The sequence below is a fragment of the Myodes glareolus genome, chromosome 1 (assembly GCF_982192425.1).
Source record: "Myodes glareolus chromosome 1, mMyoGla1.1, whole genome shotgun sequence".
In the NCBI taxonomy this organism is placed as follows: domain Eukaryota; kingdom Metazoa; phylum Chordata; class Mammalia; order Rodentia; family Cricetidae; genus Myodes; species Myodes glareolus.
In genome coordinates, this window is record NC_142026.1 from 69,003,277 (window position 1) to 69,024,545 (window position 21,269).

Genomic DNA, 21,269 nt, shown 5'->3' on the forward strand with positions numbered 1-21,269 from the left:
CGTTACATACATAATCCCTGGTATACGCATACGCATACACATACACACATACACACACACACACACCAGAAATAGCTAAACTATCAGAAATATGCATTTACTCTTCAGGAAAAACACCCAATTTTATAAACCAATACGAAACTTTAAAATTTATTATTAAGGCATAAAACTTCCAAATCAGAAAAAGGGACGTCTCCTTTTCCATATGGTGCCTGCTTTCCATCTAATACAAAAAAATTCACTAAGAGTATGCAGATTCTTTTTCAAGTTTTTATTCTTTGAGAGTTAAGTTTCTTTATTCTTTCTCCTCCACCCGCCCCCGCCCCCGTTATGGTTCTGAGGATAGATGCAGGCAGGGTCTGGAGCTGCCAGGAAAGCACCCTCACTAGTCTACATCGCGAGCCCTCTTTAGCTGCCTGCCAGCTTCCCTTTCCAAACGTCCCTCCTCACCTTGACAACTTCCTTCTATCCTTGCTATCCAAGTTTCTCTCCCTCCCCAACTCCACACACAGTAAGCAACAAGCCCTGACCCAGGCCTAAGTGTGTCCAGGCCTCACCTCCAGACCTCCAGTCTTGCCCCTTCATACCCAGGCCTGTGTCCCTTTCTGGCAGCCCACCTCCTCTTGACACTCACCGCACCAAGCTTCTCTCGTCTTCAGATAGGAGCGCTATCTAATCAGTAACGACACCTTGCTCTCACTACAAGACTCCATGCGGCCCCATTTCGTCTAGCATTTTCCAGTGATAGACAGCTGGCGTCCAGGGTTAACACTGCAACACTGAAACCTTCCCTGCAGCCCCTCCTCACCCGACGCTTCCGACGCCCGTGGCCACGCCCACCACCGGCTTTTTCTCCCCGCCCCTCCGCCACGGGTCCCGCCCCTTTCAAGGCCCCCTCCTGTCCTCAGCAGACGCGGCACTTCCAACCTGCTGGGGGCTTCGTCCGCGAGTCAGCCGGCAGCTTTCCCTCCACCCCGCTCTCTCTTGTTGCTCTCTCTCCGCGCCCTCGGCCGCCGCGACGCCCCCAATCTCGTTCCGCTCCCCGCCCCAGAGCCGGCGAAGTTCACCGGCGACAAGCGCTCGGGACGCTCGCCGCTCCCCTGCCCCAGCCCCAGCCACGCTCCCACGGTCCCACTTGCCTCTCGAGTCGCCTCACCAGATGCCGGACTTGCTTGTTCGGCGACGCGCAGCGGAAAGCCCGAAATTCGCGCCACACGGATTTCGCGCGCAGACTCTGGCGGGCGGGGTTGAGGGTGGAGACAGCCGAAGGCGGATCCCGGGAGCCTCACGCGCCGCCATTATCGCCGGAAGACTGCTGGGAGTTGTAGTCTCCGGAGCATGAGGCAGCCTAGAAATGGGACAGAGTGGGGAGGGGAGGGGCGCTGTCCCGCACAGCATGCTGGGAAGCGGCCCGGAGCCTGTCCTCCCCGTGGACGAACCGGTGAGGCTGCGAGGTCGTAAGGGTGACAGGCGGGGATAGGAAAAGGGTTGCTGAAAGCTATTTGCCAGACACTGCGGGAAGAAAGGCGGGAGACCGCGCGGGGCATCCCGGGAGCAAGGGCCGGGCCGGGCTTGGGCGCGGGGCATTGTGGGAGGTGGACGCTGCTCCGGGTTGGGTAGGTGAGTTGAGGGGGAGGGGGCGGGAAGGGTGCACAGCTTGGGGAGAGGAGAAGCGCCGCTGTGTAGGATGGTCAGGCCGGGAGGGGCGGTGGTGAGACGGGCTGGGAAGATCTGGGGAGCTGGGAACCAACAAGAAGGGGCTGCGCGAGGGAGAGAAGGCTCAGCTGGACGTGGGGGGAGTATCAGGGGTGAAGAAGCCCATCTGAGGACAAGGGGCCAAGTCCAGAACAAAGACATTGAGAATAGTAGTTATTGCTGGGAAGAGAAGGCTGCAACTTAACCCAGGAGGAGAGTAAGTCTTAGGAGGAGTATGAACCACAGATGACTGTTGGTGACACTTCTGAGTTCAATTGGCCACATGTGGGCCACACCCCAGTAGGCTAATGGCCCATGACTGGACTTGGAAAGGACATCTGAAAATAAGAGCATCCCTGGGAAGCACAAGCCACAGATCAATGTAGCAATTTAAGGCGGTCATATCTTAGGGGTAACAGATGCATATCTGATAAATCTAGGGGAAGAGGGAGCCAGGGTGTATAAAGAATATAGCTGGGGTTTGAAATACATGCCTAGCTATGAAGGTAGATATGAATGTAGATATGAATTACAGTCAAATGTAGACTTGTGGGAAAAATAAGTTCCAGATGAATGGGACCACTAGAAATTATCACCAGGGGCAGGAGACACTTCTGGGAGAAGGAGAAATCTTAGCCAGAATAGGAATACATCTGCAAAGATGTCCACAGCTGAGCTGAGGGCAAATATTTAGAAGACCCGATTCCCTTGTACCTAGAGGTCACATTTAAGGCAACTGGGACTAGAATAGAAATTAAGTGCCAACTAGACCTAAGGAAGGTAAATGGGATGGAGATTCCTTTCTGGAAACCAAACAGTAAAACCACTTTGATCGGCCCAGAGATAATATATGAGGCATCAGGAGCTGGTTAGACAGTCTGAATAGGGGGAAGTGGGGTAACCCAGGTGGGGATGGGTCTGATGTCCAGTTCTTCCCACTTCCACTCAGGGCCCCAGGATGGAGCTGACAGAACCCCCACCAGGCACAGCAGTGCAGAAAGAGGAACAGGAATTGTTGGATCGAACCTTCTTCTCATGGGCTGAATTCAGCCGCTTCTTCGACAAGTGGTGCCAGCAGCGGCTGGTGGTCTTCTCGGTGAAGAGCTCCACACATGTGGCACGCAGCCCCTGGGCCAGCGCGCCCCCACTCTACAGGCTCATCCACGTGCTCAAGTACAGCTACGTGCTGCTGGTGTGCAAGGATGTGCGCATGCCCAACCAGTCCACAGCGTGGTGCGTGAGCCTGAGCTGTGACCCTGCAGGGGGAGGGGAACCAGGGGTGAGCCAGACAGAGCTTCCTACCCACAGATTCAGTATCAGGGAAAGAAGCCACTGGCTTTGCCAAGTACAGAGAGGCCAAGCAGAACAGATCAAGGAAGGACACTTTCTGAGACAAGGACAGAAACTGAGCCAGGGGACAAGCATGCTCACTACAAAATAACCCAGGCTTGATATACAGGGTTTAGTAGAGGCCATGAGAGTGAAAGACACAATGAAACAAGCTAAAATGAAATGGGAAAATTGATTCCCCAAATACCAGAACCAGCCAGAGAAGTAAGAGGGCCAGGGTTTGCACTACCCAGGTTTTGCACGCCTATGAAAAACAACCTGGGAGTCTGAACTACAAGGAAAGCCACAAGACAGGCAGATATCTGTATTCATTGTAGAGCCAGGTCCTGTGCTGGGCGCTGGGGTCATTTCAGACTAAAATCTGCCCATCTATAACTTTTTGACGGGCCAGGAGGATTGATGTTAGCAGAATATGCATGCAGGTAGGTGCTGGCAATTGGTTGACAGTCCAAGAAAGCCTCTCAGGGCTGGGGATGTTCTCATTGGTATGTCTCCAGTCTTCATCGAATGTAGGACAAGACAAAACCATGCTTCTGGATAGAAAATGATCAGCTGCTGAGATAGGCCTTGAGAGTTCCTGTTTGTCCCTGTTCTACGTCTCTTTACTGCCTCATACTCAAGAGTTGCCTCTGCTTTCTCCTGCCTGTCTTGGGTGTGTGAGTGGGGGAGGGGAGATAGAAAGATTGAGACTGATAGTTTGAGGCCATGGATAATAGCAGAGTGCTTAAGAACATAGGCAGTTCCTTTGGGCTGGCTGCCAGATGCCAGCTCGTGTGTGTGTGTGTGTGTAAGACCTTAAGAATACAGGCTATGCGTTTGGGCATAGACTCCAACTCTATTAGACTCCAACTGCTTATTAGAGTGAGGTACCATTAAGTGATAAATTTCACACCTCCAAATCTCAATTTTCACATCCCTGGAATGGGGCTGTCACATGGATATCTGCTTCACAGGACCATTGTGAGGATATATGAGTATGAATAAGAAGGCATTTGCCCCATACTTGGCACCCAGGGCAACCAGTTAAGTGACAGTTGTTACCAAAGTAGGGGCATAAACGTGGGACTGGTGTCTACCTATAACTATAGTCATGGAGGAAATAACTCCACCCTACTGGGCCTCTGCTTACTCGTTTAGAAAATAAGGAACACAGAAGTATCTGTGACATAGGTTTCGAATAAATGAATTAATATCTGCTAATTGTTTGGGTGGACATTCCACACAGAGTAACACTCCATAGCTGTTCTTACCCAAGGTAAGAACATTTGTTGTGGAGGTATGCTCTAGTCTGTTCCTTATTCTAGAAGCAGAGATTCAAAGGTCTAATGCCAGAGCAGCATCAAGCTCATGTCCTCACACAACTGTCTAGAGAGGGAGCACTTTCATAAAGGACAGGGCTAACCCAGTCTCTGCTTTTACTAGCAGAACCAAATTCAGCATTTAGCAATCATTTACTAAGGACTTCTTGTGTGTCTGTGCTCTTTCTGGGTGTTTTCAGACCAGAGTTGACTATCTCACCTCTTGAACAACTCAGAACCTAATAAAGGAGACAAAGGAATGGAAGGGAGGAAAGAAAAAACGCAACACGAAAAGAAAGGAAGAGCGAAATTTCAAATAGCCACATAGAGTAGCAAGCATCAAATTGAGGGTAGAGATGAGAGGTGGATAAAAGGAAATGAAAAGTGGTCCACTCTACTTAAAATCTTTTTTTTACATGTATTTATTTTGTGGAAAAGGGGGAAGCATGCCACAGTCTAGGTGCAGAGGCCAGAGAACAACTCGAGGGAGTTAGTTCTCTCATAACTCCATGTGGGTACCAAGGATCCCTTAGGCTTGGCTTGACAGCAAGCACCCTTACCCACTGAGCCATCTTGTATTTGGAATCTTAGGAGAGGTTCTAGAAGGGTTTCTAGAAGAGATGCCCAGTAAAAAGGTCCTTGGAAAGTTTATACACTTGGCCAAGTACAGTTTTTTTAACATATGGTGTATACTATCTGTAGTTACTGTCTCAGACATTCTACAAATGCCAGGAAGAGCCATTGGACAGGGGTTGGATGGCTATGGAGACAGAATATTGCCTTGATTTGAGCTTGATGACCTAGTGGACAGAAAGATTTGTTCCTGGGTAGAGAGCTCTGTAATGCGGGGGTCATTGACTAGTTTGGGGACACTGATTTGAACTCATCATTGCTGAGCTCTTGAACCTGTCCAGTTGCTCAGAGCAGGCCCTCTTGATTACCACAATCCTGGGACCATTGCTTTAAGTCCCTAACAAGGGTGGTGTCAAAATCAGGACTTGGCAGGGCTGAGTCCAGGGACTGAGACTTCATCCCTGTGATACTGAGAAGTTCTGAAACACTGTAAACAGAGTCAGTACTGATTTAGGAAAGTCTCATTCATGTGTGTAGACAGAGGCTGCTCATTCGTTTCCTGGCTGGCTAGACCCGAAATATTGACACAGAAACTATATTAATTGCAATACTATTTGGCCAATAGCTTAAGCATATTTCTAACTAGCTCTTACATCTTAAATTAACCAATTCCTATTATTTCTGCAGACATTTTTCTCCTTGGGCAGCTACATGGTGTCTCTCTGACTCTGCCTTCTTTCTCCCAGCATTCAGTTTAGTTTTCCCCACCTATCTCTATTCTACCCGGCCACAGGCCCAAAGCACCTTCTTTATTAACCAATGGTAATATTTTCAGCATACAGAGGGGAATCACACCTCACATATGGGCTGTGGTCTGGAGGACAGGGTTGAGAGGCAAAGGAGGAGGTTGAGTATCTGGGGAGTATTTGAGAATCACACTTTCCAGAGATCCAGTGGCCTTAAGTTGCCCTCCAAATACCTCCTGCTCTCCAGCACCAGTGTCATTTCCCCTAACACTTTTCCTGTAGGACCGTATTCCTTAACCCTTCCCAACATATCCCAGCCTTTAAAAGCACAAAGTCTTTAAAATCTACAAGATGAAGAATGGTTATGTTGGGCTAATGAAATGGCTCAGTGAGTAAAGGTGCTTGCTTCCAAATCTGACCACCTAAGTTTGATCCCAGGGATCCAGATAGTAGAAGGAAAGAAATGACTCCTACATGTTATCCTAAGCTGCACACCTGCCCTGACACAATTTTTATTTAAATATGAACAAGAAGAGAACACCATTTACTTTAGAATGAGAAAAAAAATGTTTTTATGAAAGTGGAAAGAATATTAGGTTGGTGACTGTAGAGATGGAAAAACAAAACAAAACCATGGATGGTCCAGAGATGTTTTGAAAACATAACAAGCAGGGTATAGTGATTAGTGGTTTTGATGAGATGAAAAGGGTGGCTGAATGTACCTGGCAGTTAGGTGGAATTCAGTGATTCACTCAGTGTACAGTTGGCTTTGATATCTGTGAATTGATCCCCAAACAGCAGAGTCCACAGGTGCTCAAATTGTGTAGCATTTTCATATAAACTATGCATATCTCCTGTGAAATTTAAGTACCTATACATGACTGTAATACCTACTGTATGCATTGCTTAATTGTGTTTGCTGCTGGGGGAACATAACAAGGAAAGTATATATATATATATATGCAGTACAGATGGTTTGGGGATTTTCTTTTTCCAACTAACTTTGATCTAAGATTGGGAGATCTGCAGGTAGAACCAGGAGGCATGGGTGAACCACTATATATATTTGCTGAGCTTCCTTGGGGGCCAGATAATACTCTAGTGATGGATAAAATGGGTAATTTCTATCTACATTTGCATTGAGAGGTACTGGCATTATATGCACATTTAGGCATCCATACTTTCTCATGTGAGATGCCAGGACCCCACAGAGGACATGTGTTTTCTGTCAATATGAATGCCTTCACAGAGGAAGTGGCATCCCTGAATGGAGACTTGATCTAGGAGCAGAAACCACCCAGGCTCAAAGGGATCAGGCCAGATTCCAACAGATGGCAGTGACCTCTCCTTAGAAAATAGACAGGTAGATCTCAAGAATGGACCATTTTTCGTAGATCAAATGTGGCTGCATGTAGCTTCTACCTGATACCACTGTGGAGCCTATATGTTTGGTTTATTTAATATATATATATATATATATATATATATATGTATATATATGAATTTTCTGGTTCCAGCACTGAATCAGGGAGATTGTGAGTTCAAGGCCAGCGTAGGTTGCACAGCATGACTATGTCTCAAACACTAAAATAGATTACTTTTCTAACTTTAGATTTTATTATTTTAAAAGGGAAAAGTCTCAAATCATTTAGATTTTTTTTTCTTTTTGACTGGGTTCTTCAGTGTGCGTATAGAGAAAAGAGGTGTATCAAAGGAACTTTCATTATGCTGTTAATCCTGAGGCCAAACACCTGTCTCAGGAGCGATTTGGAGACAATGGAAGACCATACTGTGGGATCCACTACTGACGTTTACTAGACTACCAAGGAACTATGACTTCCCTACTACTTAGCAGGCTGTATATGTTACAGGGATCATAAAACTAAGAAGCTTTTGGGCTTCTTCCAGCCTGGAACACATGAAGTTTTATTGAAACACAACCATTCTGTTGATTGTGTATTATATATGTGTGTGTGTGTGTGTGCGTGTGTGTGTGTGTGTGTGTGTGTGTGTGTGTGTGTGTGTGTGTATTGCATGTATCTGTTTGAAAAATATCTACTATCTGACCCTTGGCAGAAAATGTTTGCCAACCACTGTTCTATAGGTAAAACCCTGCTGGGGGAAAAGAAGTTCTGATATCACACTACTCCATAAAGAAATACTGCTGAACCCCTTTTCAGGAAGATGTCAATTTACATACTATTATTATGAACATACTAATTTTTTTAAGATCCTGGGATCAAACCCAAATACTAATTTGTAATTCCTATTCTCATTCATTCTTTACAATACAAATTATAGCTCCCGAAATTAATTCCATGCAAAGGGATTTGCTCTGCAGTTCGAGAACCACTCATACAATGAGGTATCTAAGAGAGTATCTATTTGAATGACTGGAATCTCTTAATAGTTGTCAGGGTCATGAAATGGAACATTAGTCAGCATTTGGAAAGCCTGGGAAGATCTATAATAGTCTTCAAAGGAAGCACAGAAGGTGCCCATTGCCTTTGTCTTCTTGTCTCCTGTTTTGTAACCAACTACCATAAATATGGTGGCTTATTTTTTTTTCTTTTTGAGACAGGGTCTCATGTAGACCAGGCTAGCTTTGAGCTTGCTGTGCAGCTGAGGTTGACCTTGAATTCCTGATCTTCCTGGGCTGTGCTTCTGGAAGTGCGGGAACAAGAATCCTCTACTCTTTCATCTTTTGGAGCTTTGATCCTTTCTCTGAATCTTCTACTTTCTTCTCTCCCTCATAAAGATCCTGATGATGATATCAGTCTCCTCACCACTACTACAGTCCAGAATTGTCTCATTTCAAGATACTTAATCACATCTGAAAGTCTCTTGAACGTTAGGTGACATATATAGTTCTGATAACTAGGATGTGGACACTTCTGATGGGGTACTAGTCTTCTCACAAAACAAAAGGTTTCTTTCCAGAGTACAACACACATATAGAAAAATATATGCACTGTGCATGTTCAACATGATGACTTTGCCAAAATAAAATGTGTGTGTAAAAATTCTAGAACTGGACCAGGTCTCTAAAAAGGCCACTACTTTCAAGCCTAGCAGTAGAGGTGAACTTAGTCTGCGGTTGTATTTAACACAGATGGGAATCCCACAATGGGTTGCTCTTCTATTCCTGACTTTGTTGAGGTACATCCACATTGGAGATGGTAATGGTTAGTTGGTTCTCAGTGTTGTTTGGTGTTACTTTTTAAATATATATCGAAGCCTATTTCCTTGACCCATCGATGTTGATTTGGGTTTCAGGTTCTGGCTGATATACATAGTCCTGTTGTGTACATGTCAATCAGTATCTTTTGTTGCCTAGATGTAGGCAGTCATGTTGATTAGGATCTTAAGATATAGGATTCCATAGGTAGGTACTGCCCGGGTTCTTGTGACATCTATGACAGGTACTGCATGATGGGAACTGTTGTCAGTCTCTCAGTTATTGAAGTTTCCTTTTTTTTCATTTGTTGGCTTGTTTAAGAAGAGTTCTGGCTGCACTGCCCAGTCTAGTCTGGAATTCCTGGACTCAGGTGACATTCCTACCTCTAGCAAGTGTAAAGAAACTGGATATACAAGGTTTGAAAGCAGAACTATACAATTCATTGCTTGTGGTTTTGAAAACATGGCAAGGCAAAAGACATAATTGCAGGTAGTGATTGCCTCTGAGTACAAAGGGAAGGGAGAATTCATTAGGCCTCCTCTGGAGATGGTATTGTGAAACCAGAAGCAGATACAAGGCAATCTGAAGTGTTTTTCTATGATACTATATTTCTTTACTTATTACATGTGTGCCTTGCATACATGTGTGTGCTCATATGCATAGCAGTCAGAGAACAATTTGCAGGAATCTGTTCTCTCCTTCCACCATGTGGATTCTGAGAATCCAACTCAGGTCATCAGGCCTGGTGGCAAGTGTCTTTACCCACTGAGTCATCTCTCACCAGCCCCTGAGTATTTTATTGCTAAGATTTTCTGGTGGTCATATAATAAGGTATGTGGTCAGTCACTAGACAGAGCTGGGTGTGGAGATGTAAAACTTTTTACCAGTGTGTAGTGCTTACTATGTTGTATATGCTAGTTCAGTCTTTTGGGGATTTTAAGCATGCCAATTCTTTTTCAGCCACACAAGGATCCTATTACCAGACAGAGAAAACGAAACACAGAGATTTCTACAAATTCACCCAGCTGATGTATTCTTAAGGCTGTCCACTCTTCTCTATCCTTGAAACTTAATGAGAGGAGGAGAGAGGTGGGAGGGAGGGGGAGAAAAAAAACAAACAGAACTGAGAATGCACAGAGGGTTGTGACAGAGGCGCTGGTGGTTCCCTCTGCAGGCCTCCCCAGCCCAGCTGCCCAGCCTTCATCACTGTCAAGCTGAGCCCTTTGCGAGATCGACTTGTGGTGTCTGAGTGTCAGCTGACCCACTCGCACCCCGCCTGCCCACGCGAGTTCGCCTACCACTTCCGCCCGGGCCACCTGCTGGCCAATGCCTGCCTGCCTGTCCGCATCACCAACCAGATCTCCAAGCAGTTTGTGGCCCCTGCTGATGTGCGCCGCCTGCTGTCCCACTGCAAGGGCCCAGACCATGGGGTCCTGGATGCCTTGCAAGTGCTTGAGGGGCTGTTCCGAACAGATCCGGAGGCCAAGGTAGGGTCGCACAGGAGGCAGCATTGGGAGGGAAAACCACACTGACAGATTTCATGGGTCATTTACTCATTCTCTTGCCACACATCATTCCTTCATCCGTTTATTCAGTAAGCACTTAGAGTGCTTAAGGTGCAGCCACAGAACACCCAGTAGTGCAAGCTGCCCAACGACTCTCTCCACCCAGTGCAGACTCTCTGATTCTGTGTTGCATTATATGGGAGCCCTAGACATGCATAGCCAGTGAACACTTGAAATGCAACCCGTACCATAAGAGTCTGAGTTCATTTTAATTGATTGAAACTTAAGTAAGCATATATGGCTGTTGGCTGCCTTATAAAAGTTCTATTGACAAAAACAAAAACTCCCAGATAGGAAGTCAGTTGCATACTAGGAAAAAGAGGAGACAGGTGAGGGAAGGGACAATCTAAATTTTTTCAACATGAACTATGCAAACAGAAAATGCATAAATAAGTCCACTGTTTAATGAATGTTCCCAAGGATTCACCACCCAGGAAGCTGTGATATATAATGCAGTAGAGTGAAAGTATTGTAAAACAAGCTGGGAGTGTGCAGAAAAATTGTAAGATACTGTTGATTCTATTTCTTTTTGTGCTCCTGGGGATAGAACTCAAGGCCTATTACATGTTGGGCAAGTTCTCTACCACTGAACAATACCCCCCGCCCCTCACTGGGGAATTCTAGTCAAGTGCTCTACCATTGAGTCATGCCCCAAACCCTCACTGGGGGATTCTAGACAAGTACTCTACCTTCGGACTGCATCTCCAGTCCCAACTTTCTATACTGTTAGTAATTATATTTCTGCTATCCAGTATAGTAGCCATTGCCCTCATATGTGCTTGATCATTTAAAACTACTAACATGAAGGAGGAGCTGAGTTTTTAGTTGGTTGGTTTCTATTTGTTTGTTTCATTTTTTTTATTGTTGTTGATTGTGGGGAACACATGTCTGAGGTTAACCTTGATTACTTTCCAACATTTTAAAAATGTATTACATTTATTTTTTTGTGGGGATGGATATGCAGGTGTACCCATGCCACAGCTTGCATGCAGAGAGAGGTCAAAGGACAATTTGCCAGAATCAGTTTTTCCCTTCTACCATATAGGTCCTGGGGATCAAATATGGTGCCCAGGCTTGGTTGTAAGCACTCTGACCTGCTGAACCACCTCCGTGGTACCTCCACCTCTGTTTTTTGAAGCAGAGACTCTCGCTGAACCTGAAGCTCATTAATTTGACTAGGCTGGCTATCTGGCCAATGAGCTTCAGGGATCTACTTGTCTCTGCTTTCCCTAAGCCCCACCCCCTGCTGATTTTTTAAAATGTGTGTTCTAGGCATCTGAACTTGGGATCCTGTACTTAGTGGTAGGCACTTTACCAACTCCTCCATTTCCCCAGCCCAGAACTGGAGTTTTTAAGTAATTGAATTTAAATAGACATCATCACTAGTATGACTTTTGCATCAGGTAGTGTAGAGCTGTACATGCACAGGTAAGTTTGCATTTCTGTATTATATATATATATATACTTATTAACACATATTCAGTAACAAAGCTATGAGTTCATGAAAATACCAGTTTAAGTGTTTTATATACTTGGACCTTAGTCACCAACCCCCCATCAGCCTCTCCCCTTCCCATCCTGTTATACTCCTCATTCTCTTCTAATAACTTTCCTTGATTTTCATTATGTATATCTTCTGATTGTACATCTGAGGGAAAATGCAATATTGTTTTGTTTCAGTCTGACTTACTTAGTATGATCTCCATGTCCCTTAATTGACATATGAGTTAACTCCATTAACCTTAGTCCTCACCCTCCCTGCATATGTGTGCATGTGCATACACACTTCACTGAATAATGCTGTCTATTGTACACATCATTTGCATCCTTTTTTTCTGGTTGTTTCTTTGTTTGAGGCAAGGGCTTATGGTAGCCCAGGCTGGCCTGGAACTGGCTGTGTATCTAAGGATGACCTTGAACTCCTGCTGGGAATGCAGTAGTATGCTACCATGCCTAGCACACAAATAGTTGTCTTGCCTTGCATGATAAAGAATACCAAATACCAACATCTTTCCTTCTTTCTCTGGGGCTTGATCAGGTCCCCTGAGAAAAGTCTTCCCACCTTCTGATTGGTGGTGAAGGCCAGGCTACCAGAGTCTAGCAACCATGTGGGGAAGAGACTGGAGCTGGCAGTCAGCATGATGCATGCCAACCCTGCATGGAGCTTGGAATCTCCCTCCTTCATTCTCAGGTGGGCCTGCTGTCCCCAGGGCCAGCAACCTTTTCCACTTACCCTATTTACAGAATAAACCTCCAGTCACTTGGGAGAGTGACAACCTAGAGGGAGAAAAGAAACCCAGGGTTTCCAGCAGTCTCACCTGGTGTTATAGGAATGCCCTGTGTTGCCTTGTCCTGATGGGGGATTCCACTACTGGTTTCTAGTACTTCCCATCTGCTCATTTAGGGTTCATAGTTCTTGTGGGTGGGATGACAACCCATTTCCTCACCTGATTTCCAGTTTCTAAGGTAAGTTTTGCACCTGGCATCTTTTCACTTAAGAGGTTGAGGAGAAAGTGGGGTGCTCAGTCCATCCCCTTGCATAGTTTTCCTCGGTTTCTTTCACTTACAAGTTCTTTTAAAAGAGTTGTATATTATAAAGCATATCAGTATTCTTAGTTCTCTATAGTCATCCCAAGACTAGATAACAGTGTTCTTCTATTCCTTTCACTTTGCAGCAGTTTTCTAAGTAAAGGTGCATTGACTTTACATCACTATACTCAAATGTCCAAGGCCATGAACAAAGTAAAGAGATTCATTTAGTTCATAGCTCTAGAAGTTCAGGTCAAGAATCAGCAGCCATATTGCTTTGGGCCCCTGGCATTGTGGTACATCATGTGGGGAGCATGTGGCAGAGCAAGCTTCTCCAGACCCTGGCAAGACAGGAAGCGGAGAAGCTGCAAGGACAGATGGGGTCACAGGCTTCCAGATATGTACCCCAATGAACTAAAGACCTCTCAGAAGGCTCCAAGGAGCACAAGTCTTGTAACACATATTCCATTGTGGGACACTGCTAGTACTGAAAGGTGTAAGCTCAGCACCTGGCCCTTTTCTTTGTATGTCATTGACCATAGCAAGGCATGATGCTGCTCACCTGCAAAGCACATAAAGTACAAATGCTCAGTGCCCAGGATAGAGAAAACTGCAGTCACTTGTCATGGTTTGAATGCAAAATACCCCCTATAGGCTCATGTGCTTGAACACATGATCTCTGGTATGTGACACAGTTTGGGGATGCTGTAGAGCCTTAAAGAGATGGAGCATTGCTGAAGGAAATGGGACACTGAGGGAGCATCTTCAATCTTTATAGCTTGGTCCAACTTCTCGTTGGAGCTCTGCTTCCTAGCTGCAGTCACAGGTGATCAGCCACTTCACACTCCTCCACACCCCCACTCCTGCCATGAAGGACTGTAGTCCTTCAAACTGTAAGCCAAAATAAAATCTTCCTCACCTCAGTTGTTTCTTAGCAGGTATGTGGTCACAGTGATGAGAAAAATAACCAGTACAGTATGCAAAGAACAAAGACAGCCTTCCCCAAGTTTTGACAATGTTTATATCACATCAGCCATTTTGAGGGAATATAGTCAAAGCTAGCAATGTGATTTATTGCTATTGATATGTTCTAGAAGCTTCCTATACACTATGACTGTGCTGTTTACAAGCTGTGGGACAGTGAATGCATTATGAACATAATTTAGGTTCTTGGAGCTCCAGTTTGTTCATCTGTAAATGTGGATTGATGATGACAACGACGATGATGATAGACACTATTTTATAACCATATCAGACACCTGATATGGTTATCAGGTGAGGATTAAGTGTGGTGTGTGTGTGTGTGTGTGTGTGAGAGAGAGAGAGAGAGAGAGAGAGAGAGAGAGAGAGAGAGAGAGAGGGAGGGAGGGAGGGAGGGAGGGAGAGAGAGAGAGAGAGAGAGAGAGAGAGAGAGAGAGAGAATGTGTGAACTTTGCTTCAGGAGATGAACAAATGTCTGTATTCACCCACGATAGGGCATCAGCAACATACCCAAGAAGCAGTTCCACCTAAGGCTAGCTTGGAAAACTGGTGAGTTTACTTAAGAGCATGGCAAGAACTTGGGCAGTTTACAAGGAGCCACACTACTGAGAAAAAAAAAAAAAGTCTGTCTCCAGCAACTAGTAACAGCCTATACACCTCTGGGGCTGGTTTTCTTGAGTCATTCCCCACCATCACGCTGGAACTTTGTTGGGCCCAGTCCTGTGCAGGTCTTAGACAAAGGAGTGTGTGTGTGTGTGTGTGTGTGTGTGTGTGTGTGTGTGTGTGTGTGTAGCTGCTAAAATCTCAAGAGAGCATTGTCATGTATTGTCTAGATAATGTAGATGACACTCTTCCACAACAGTGAAATGGGTACAGAGAGAGAGAGAGAATCTGGAAAGTAAGAGGCCTTTTATATCTTAACTATTTAGCTACTATTATCACACCCTCATTTTCCTCCATTCAGCACAAAGTAGAGACTGATACCACTCTGATCATATGAATGGGAAAGGTAGACTTGCATATAGGGACGCATGAGTGGGAGTGATAAGTTCTGTGTCTCTCTATTAGCATTTCTAGCCTCTACCCACTACCTGCACACACCTGAAATAGTGTTCCTTAAGCACCAATGTGCACAAAGCCAGAGCCTGTGAGTTCGGCCTTATGCCCAAGCCACATGAACTCAAATCTCTGACAGTTACTCTCTGGATAACCCAGACAAGCAGCTGGCCTCTCTGTGTCTCAGCTTCCTCTCTGAAAGAGGGAGTGGGTAATTACAGGGCATGTTTTGTGGGGTTATCAAATGGTTTGGAGGGATGTCTACTAGAGAAGCCGCTTCATACATGACTAATGTTCCTAAACACTTCATTCACCCAGAATCATCAACTTAAGATGTATTTCTCTTTGGTTTGCTGCCTGCCCCACATTTGGTGTTGTGCCTTATTTACACCCTTCTATGCCTAAAGCAGTACTCTGCATATTATATTTGCTCCATAAATGTTTGGAAGAAAACTAAACTTGTTTACAATATAGAGCACCACCTTTATCAAATGTCAGCACATTCATCTCTCTCTCACACACACACACATACCCTGCCACTCCTAAAGACCTGAACCTGTCTCTTAGACCCACCACTTGCTAGTGCCAAGACGTGGGCAAATCACTCCTCTGGTGCTGTTGGAGACCTTGTGGTGACTATGGGTGTCAGTGATTCACTAGGAGTCACAGAACACAGAAAGCATCTTATACTCACAATTAGAGGTTTATTACAACAAAATGACACAACTTAAACTGAAATGTAAACAACTTCAGGTGTCTGCCCTACTGAATAAAATATGTGAGTTAAGCATACTTTAAGCAAATTAAAATAACACTAAAATGCTAAAGGCCGGAGGAATGGGTCAGCGGTTAAGAGCACTGCCTGATCTTCCAGAAGACCCAATTCAATTTCCAGCACCCACCTGGAGACTTATAACTGTAACTAGTTCCCAGGGATCCAACACCTCTTCTGGGCTCCAAGGGTCCCAGCCACACTTGCTTCAAAGCCGTACATGCAGAAAAAAATATACAAAATAATTTTTAAAATTGAGCAACAATGTGTAAAAATATTGTAGAAGAATTATAACTGAGTCATTAATAAACTTACTGTATTTTTTTTCTTAAACTATATTGAATCTTACCAGGCATGGTGGTGCATACCCTTAATCCAAGCATACAGAAGGTAGAGGGAGGAGGATCTGTGAGTTTGAGGCCAACCTGGTCTACAGAGCAAGTTGCAGGACATCCAGGGCTACAGCCTGTCTTGGTAGAAAAAAAAAAGTGTGTGTGTGTGTGTGTGTGTAGCCAGGTGGTGGTGGTGCACACCTTTAATACTAGCACTTGGGAGGCAGAGGCAGGCATATCAGTGAGTTCAAGGCCAGCCTGGCCTACAGAGCAAGTTCCAGGACTGTTACACAGATATATGTGTGTGTGTGTGTGTGTGTGTGTGTGTGTGTACACACACATATATGTATATCTTCCTTTGGGGTACTAAATGTGTGATTTTAGGGTTAGGAAAGCAATGTCTTTCTTCTCTTTTGAATTCTGCCAAACCTGTTATTTAGTAGATATCTGTCTTTGTCTCTGCATGTGTGTGGAAGCATGTTGCTTGTGCCTGAACATGAGTGCACACGTCCATGCAGAAGCTAGAGCAGAGCATCATGTCTTCCTCTTTCTCTGTCTCATTGCCTTGAAGTGAAAATTACTGTTTTCAGTCTCCAAGTTCTCAGTAACTGTCTTTGCTTCCCAGTGCTGGGGTTATACTCACAGCTGTGTCCAGTTTTCTATATGGGTGCTGTGGATTTGAATCAGGTCCTCATGCTCATTCTGCCCATTGAGACATCTACTCAGCCTGTTCCCAAGTTATTTAGTATATTTTATGAAGGCTGAGCATGATTCAATGTTTTTTTTTTTAAATAGTCTTGCAGGATGAGGTTGGATTATGGCAGAGTGGCTGTGGAATGTTCTCTGATTAAATTGGATTCAAATTCTTTTTCCACTGCTGTGTGTTATTTCTTACAGAAACTGGCCAAAGGAGTCCCAGGACTGGCCCAGTAACTAAAAAAATATAGCTCAATTGGTAGAGTTCCCTGGATTTCACCCTCAGCACCTAATATAAAACAAATATAACGGCACATGCCTGTAATCCCACATTTTTGAAGGTAGGCAGAAGGATCAGAAGATCAAGGTCATCCTTAGCTACATAATTTGAGACCAACCTAGGCTTCATGAAACTCTGTCTTGGGGCTGGGGGAGTCTGTAAACAGATGCTCAGTGTGGTCATTATGAACTTGGACTCTTAGAAAGTACATACTCCTTCTTAGTAATGATGCTGCTTGCACCAGGCAATATACAGGACACATTAATGCAGTTCATTCCTCTAGTCACAGGTCTTGCTTTTGCCATTTTAGAGATGAGGTGGAGGTGACTCAAGCTGCTAGAAGCCACTCGCCAGAAAGCAGGGGGTGCAGGACCTGGGGTGGAGCAATCTGGTCTAGAAAACTTTGTTTTTAACTGCTGCTCCCTCACTAGGAGGAATAAACAGTTCCTACAAGAGGAAACCAGCAGAGGTTAAAGAGGAAACTGAGGCAGGGAGGTAAAAATCAAGCCATGAGGTAGACAAGAGAGCCTCAAATCACCACCATTTGCTCTACCTCCACTATCTGCTACTTACCAGTGACCCTCAAATTAAAGCCATGGGGACTCCCAGGGAGGCTTGACCAAGCAAGTTTAAAAACTCAGCTCCAGCAGACGCTGGAGTTCAGGCAGAGTGGGTTCAGGCAGCTGCTTGTCTCTTGAAGCTCCTGTTGCCGGTAGTGGTCTTAAGGCCCTTGCATAGACTGCTCCTGGTTGCAGGAAGGAATAACACTCGGCTTCCAGGCATAGCAACAAGAATTAAAGAGTATAACGGGTCTAACAGTATCACAAATATCCTAGTATTATCAGATCAGATCGGGGTGTCCTCATCACAAACACCGGAGAGCTACTAGTTTACAAGATTTTGATTTTATTACACTGTGTCTTGCAATGCAAAAGATTCTGTGCAAATGCATGACCGAATGGATTTGCATTTCTACAGAGGAAGTATGTGCCCTGGGAACTGGGCAGGACGCGCATGAGCGGACACGGGGGCACACACACACACACACAATGTGCCCTGACCTCTTTCCTTGCCTCCCTACCCGTGCCCGCAGGTGAAACTGGTGTTCGTAGAGGACCAAGCGATGGTGGAAACGGTGTTCCTCCTGACATCACGCACCAGGGCGCTGCTGCGGCGCTTCCCGCGCATCTTGTTGGTTGACCGGCTGCCCGGGCTGCAGGGCGCGCTGGACTTGATGGCAGTGCTGTGCGTAGACAGCGCAGGACGTGCGCGCCAGACCGCCTGCTGCGTGGCGCGCCCCGGCACGCCCAGCCTGCTGAGGTTTATGCTGGTCTCCCTGCTGCAAAGCGCTCCGGACGTTAAAGGCCGCGTGCGCTGCCTCACAGCTGGACCTGAGGTGGCTGGGCAGCTGCGTGCAGTTCGCCAGCTGTTGCCGTGTGCGCGCGTGCAGATCTGTCGAGCTCAGGGTCTGGAGACTCTCTTCAGTAAGGCACAGGAGTTGGGCGGTGCCAGCCAGGAGGATCCAGACCTATGGCCACTCCTCTGCCGCCTAGCAGATTCAAAATCCTATACAGCTTACAGCGAGGCGCTGGCTGAGCTACGTTCCCAGGCTCCAACTGCCTTCATCAGATACTTTGAGCATAACTGGGCACCCCGCCACGACATGTGGGTACGTTTCCGTGCCTACGAAGCAACCCGTGACCTGGATGCCTGTGCTCTAGTGCGTAGCCATCGAAGGCGACTTCTTCGCCGCCTCAGCCCCTCACACAGTGTGGCTCAGTGCCTTCGCGACCTAGTGGCCATGCAGTGGGCTGATGCGACTGGAGAGGCAGCCTCCGAGGGTGCTCATGGTGACAGAGTGTTGCTGGAGAGTGAATCTAGGAATAGGGCACAGATGGAGAAAGAGAAGGTGAGGGGTACAGAGGCCAGCAACTGGAGAGGATCTGAGCGAGAAAGTGAGAAGGGAAAGAGATTACAGTTGAGAGATGGTCAAGGAGTCTGGTTGGAAAATCAGAAGGTGAGGGGCCCTGAAGGGACAGGAGCCCAGCTGGAAAAAGAGCATTTGAGAGGGCCAGAGGTCAGAGACTGGAGGGGAACCCAGGTGGAGGATGGAAGTGTTAGGGTGCTGGGGCCCACAGACCAGAGAGGTACCCAGGTTGAGTCTGAGAAGACCAAAAGTCTTGAAGGAAGTCCCTGGAGGGACATGAAATTGCAAGAGGAGACAGCACGTCCGCAGAAACCTCGAGATTGGAAAGGGCCTCAGTTTGACATGGAGAAGGGGCTAGACATTAGGAAGTGGGGGGACAGCCATGTGGAGAAGCTCTTAGAGTGGGTCCCTGAGAATGGAGATCAGAGGGAACCTCAGTGGGGTGGTGAGGGGCAGAAAGGATCAGAGATTGCAGAGGAGAGAGGTGGGAGGTTTCGAGTCAAAAGAAGACGGGGCCTGGAGGATATTGTTGTTGTTCATCTGGAGGACGCAAGAGCTACAGGCATAGCAAATGGAGACGAAGTGGGGCCCCGAACTGTGGGTTCCAAGAATGAAGGACAGCAGATGGAATTTGGGGACCTAGGGGGGAGGCTTTCAGGGATGGGGAATGGTGTACCATGCACCACCCCTATGCGGACTGTGTTGGAGGGTAATCCAGAATGGTCAGTGACAAGGGTCGAGTCTCTGGCTGCAGGGGAGATAGTACAAGACGGAGGTGAAGAAGGCCCAGGGGAGCCAAAGAGGCTTTGCCGCCCCTGCAGAGATGAGGGGGTGGACTGCGAGCCGCTAGCCAAGTTCCGAGCTGCCTGCGGACCAGAACTGACAGACCTAGTAGCCGAGGAGCTGGCCTTTGCCAGACAGCATGGAACCCGAGGTTTCCACTGGACTGGAACTGGCTTTGCCCTTAAAGATGGCACCTCAGACTTCTTCCTGGATGGGGCCCTGACACACTGCAGCTGCTCGATCCATGCTGCCAGACGCCTGCCCTGCAGACACCTTTTTGCTGCTCGTCTTCTCACAGGGGCAGCCTTGTTTCACATGGACTTGCTCAGAGATTGCTGGGGGAGATCCCAGGAACCCTGACCCTGTGCACCCCTGCCAGCTACCCTCCACATGGAGGGTAGGAACATATTCTTTGATCCCAAAGATAACAGGGCTCATGTCCAGTGGGCCATCCCAGCCCTTCTAATCACTTGCGACATCTAAGGACCTCCTCTTGGCCCTCTTCTTCTACATCCTATGGGATGCTGACTATGGTCTCTGAGTTCCTGGAGCCACACCTGTGGGAAGTGCTAATGGCCTGGGCACATTTAAAGGACATTACTCTGGAGAAGAATGTGTGAGGAGAGGTGTAGACAGGATCAGCCGAGACAGAAAACAAGAAAGGGACAGAGCTGGGACGGGGACAGCTCAGTGGAGGTCACATAAAGAAGTCAAGGTATGGGGACACTGACAAGTAAACTGAGAGCCCTGGGGACTACAAGATTGAAACGGGAGAGGCCAGGGAGAATGAACAAGACTGAAGGAGAAGAGAAAAGATAGAAAGGGGAGACTTCAGAAGGAAAAGGGGAGAAGAGATAGGAGGGAGGGTAAGAGGACGGGGAAGTGAAGCACTGAAGAGAGGGTGGAGGGGGAGGAGAAAATTTTAAAGGAACATAACAAAGCATAGGAAAAGAAGAGTATGACCTGGGGACTTGGCCATTTCTCGGGGTGGGGCAGAGGAGATGGCTCTGAAGATCTAGTGGGACAACCTAAAGACTGCCTCAGAGGGAAGGGAACTAACTGAATGGCTGTGCTTTGACATTGAAATAAACAGCATTATTTTGGTCTCCAGGCTGAGTTCATGGCTTCTGGGAGGGAGAGAGGGACACAGATCCAGAGGAAAAAATGAAATGGCCCAGAGCATGCCTTTGTTCTTTCTGTCAGTGAATTTCTTCTAGGATGGATGAAGGGCTCACAATTAATCCATTGCTAGGACAGCTGATGTCTCATCCCTCATCCTTCCTCTTCTAAACCACTTCACAACCATAACAATTTCCAGACATTTGACCATGCCCAAGTCCTCTGAGTAATTAGTTTGAGAATGGAATTTTGGCCCATTGAGTCTTCTCAAGCAGAGGCAGGACTTCTAGGAAAGATTGTCTTACTCTTTTGGTTTGGTTTGGTTGTTTTTGTTTTTTGTTTTTGACAAGGTTTCTTCTCTGTGTAACAGTCCTACCTAGCCTATCTGT

The 21,269-nt window shown here is 46.4% G+C and overlaps 2 protein-coding genes across 6 annotated transcripts in view; one reads left to right on the forward strand and one right to left on the reverse strand.

Moving 5' to 3' along the window:
* The window catches only part of Lig1 (DNA ligase 1), a 35,991-nt gene extending 34,738 nt beyond the window's left edge, over positions 1–1,253 (reverse strand). The window contains exon 1 of one of the 3 annotated variants that reach the window (XM_048427766.2): positions 1,140–1,253. The gene's annotated coding sequence lies outside the window, so the exon portion shown is untranslated. Of the gene's footprint in view, positions 1–634; positions 821–1,139 lie in introns of those variants that run through there. The other 2 variants (XM_048427768.3, XM_087908937.1) reach the window with 2 other exon arrangements.
* Positions 1,254–1,284: 31 nt separating this feature from the next.
* Zswim9 (zinc finger SWIM-type containing 9) lies at positions 1,285–20,867 on the forward strand. Of its 3 annotated transcripts, none has more exons than XM_048427769.3 (4): positions 1,285–1,441; positions 2,645–2,928; positions 10,015–10,327; positions 18,145–20,867. In XM_048427769.3, exons 1-4 carry the CDS (start codon positions 1,355–1,357, stop codon positions 20,119–20,121), a joined length of 2,661 nt encoding a protein of 886 aa, XP_048283726.1. In that variant the 5' UTR covers positions 1,285–1,354; the 3' UTR covers positions 20,122–20,867. The 3 variants fall into 3 exon arrangements, with proteins under 3 accessions (XP_048283726.1, XP_085548043.1, XP_048283727.1); XM_085691917.2 differs by lacking the exon at positions 1,285–1,441 and adding an exon at positions 1,562–1,620; XM_048427770.3 differs by lacking the exon at positions 1,285–1,441 and adding an exon at positions 1,755–1,912.
* The last annotated feature ends 402 nt before the right edge of the window (positions 20,868–21,269 follow it).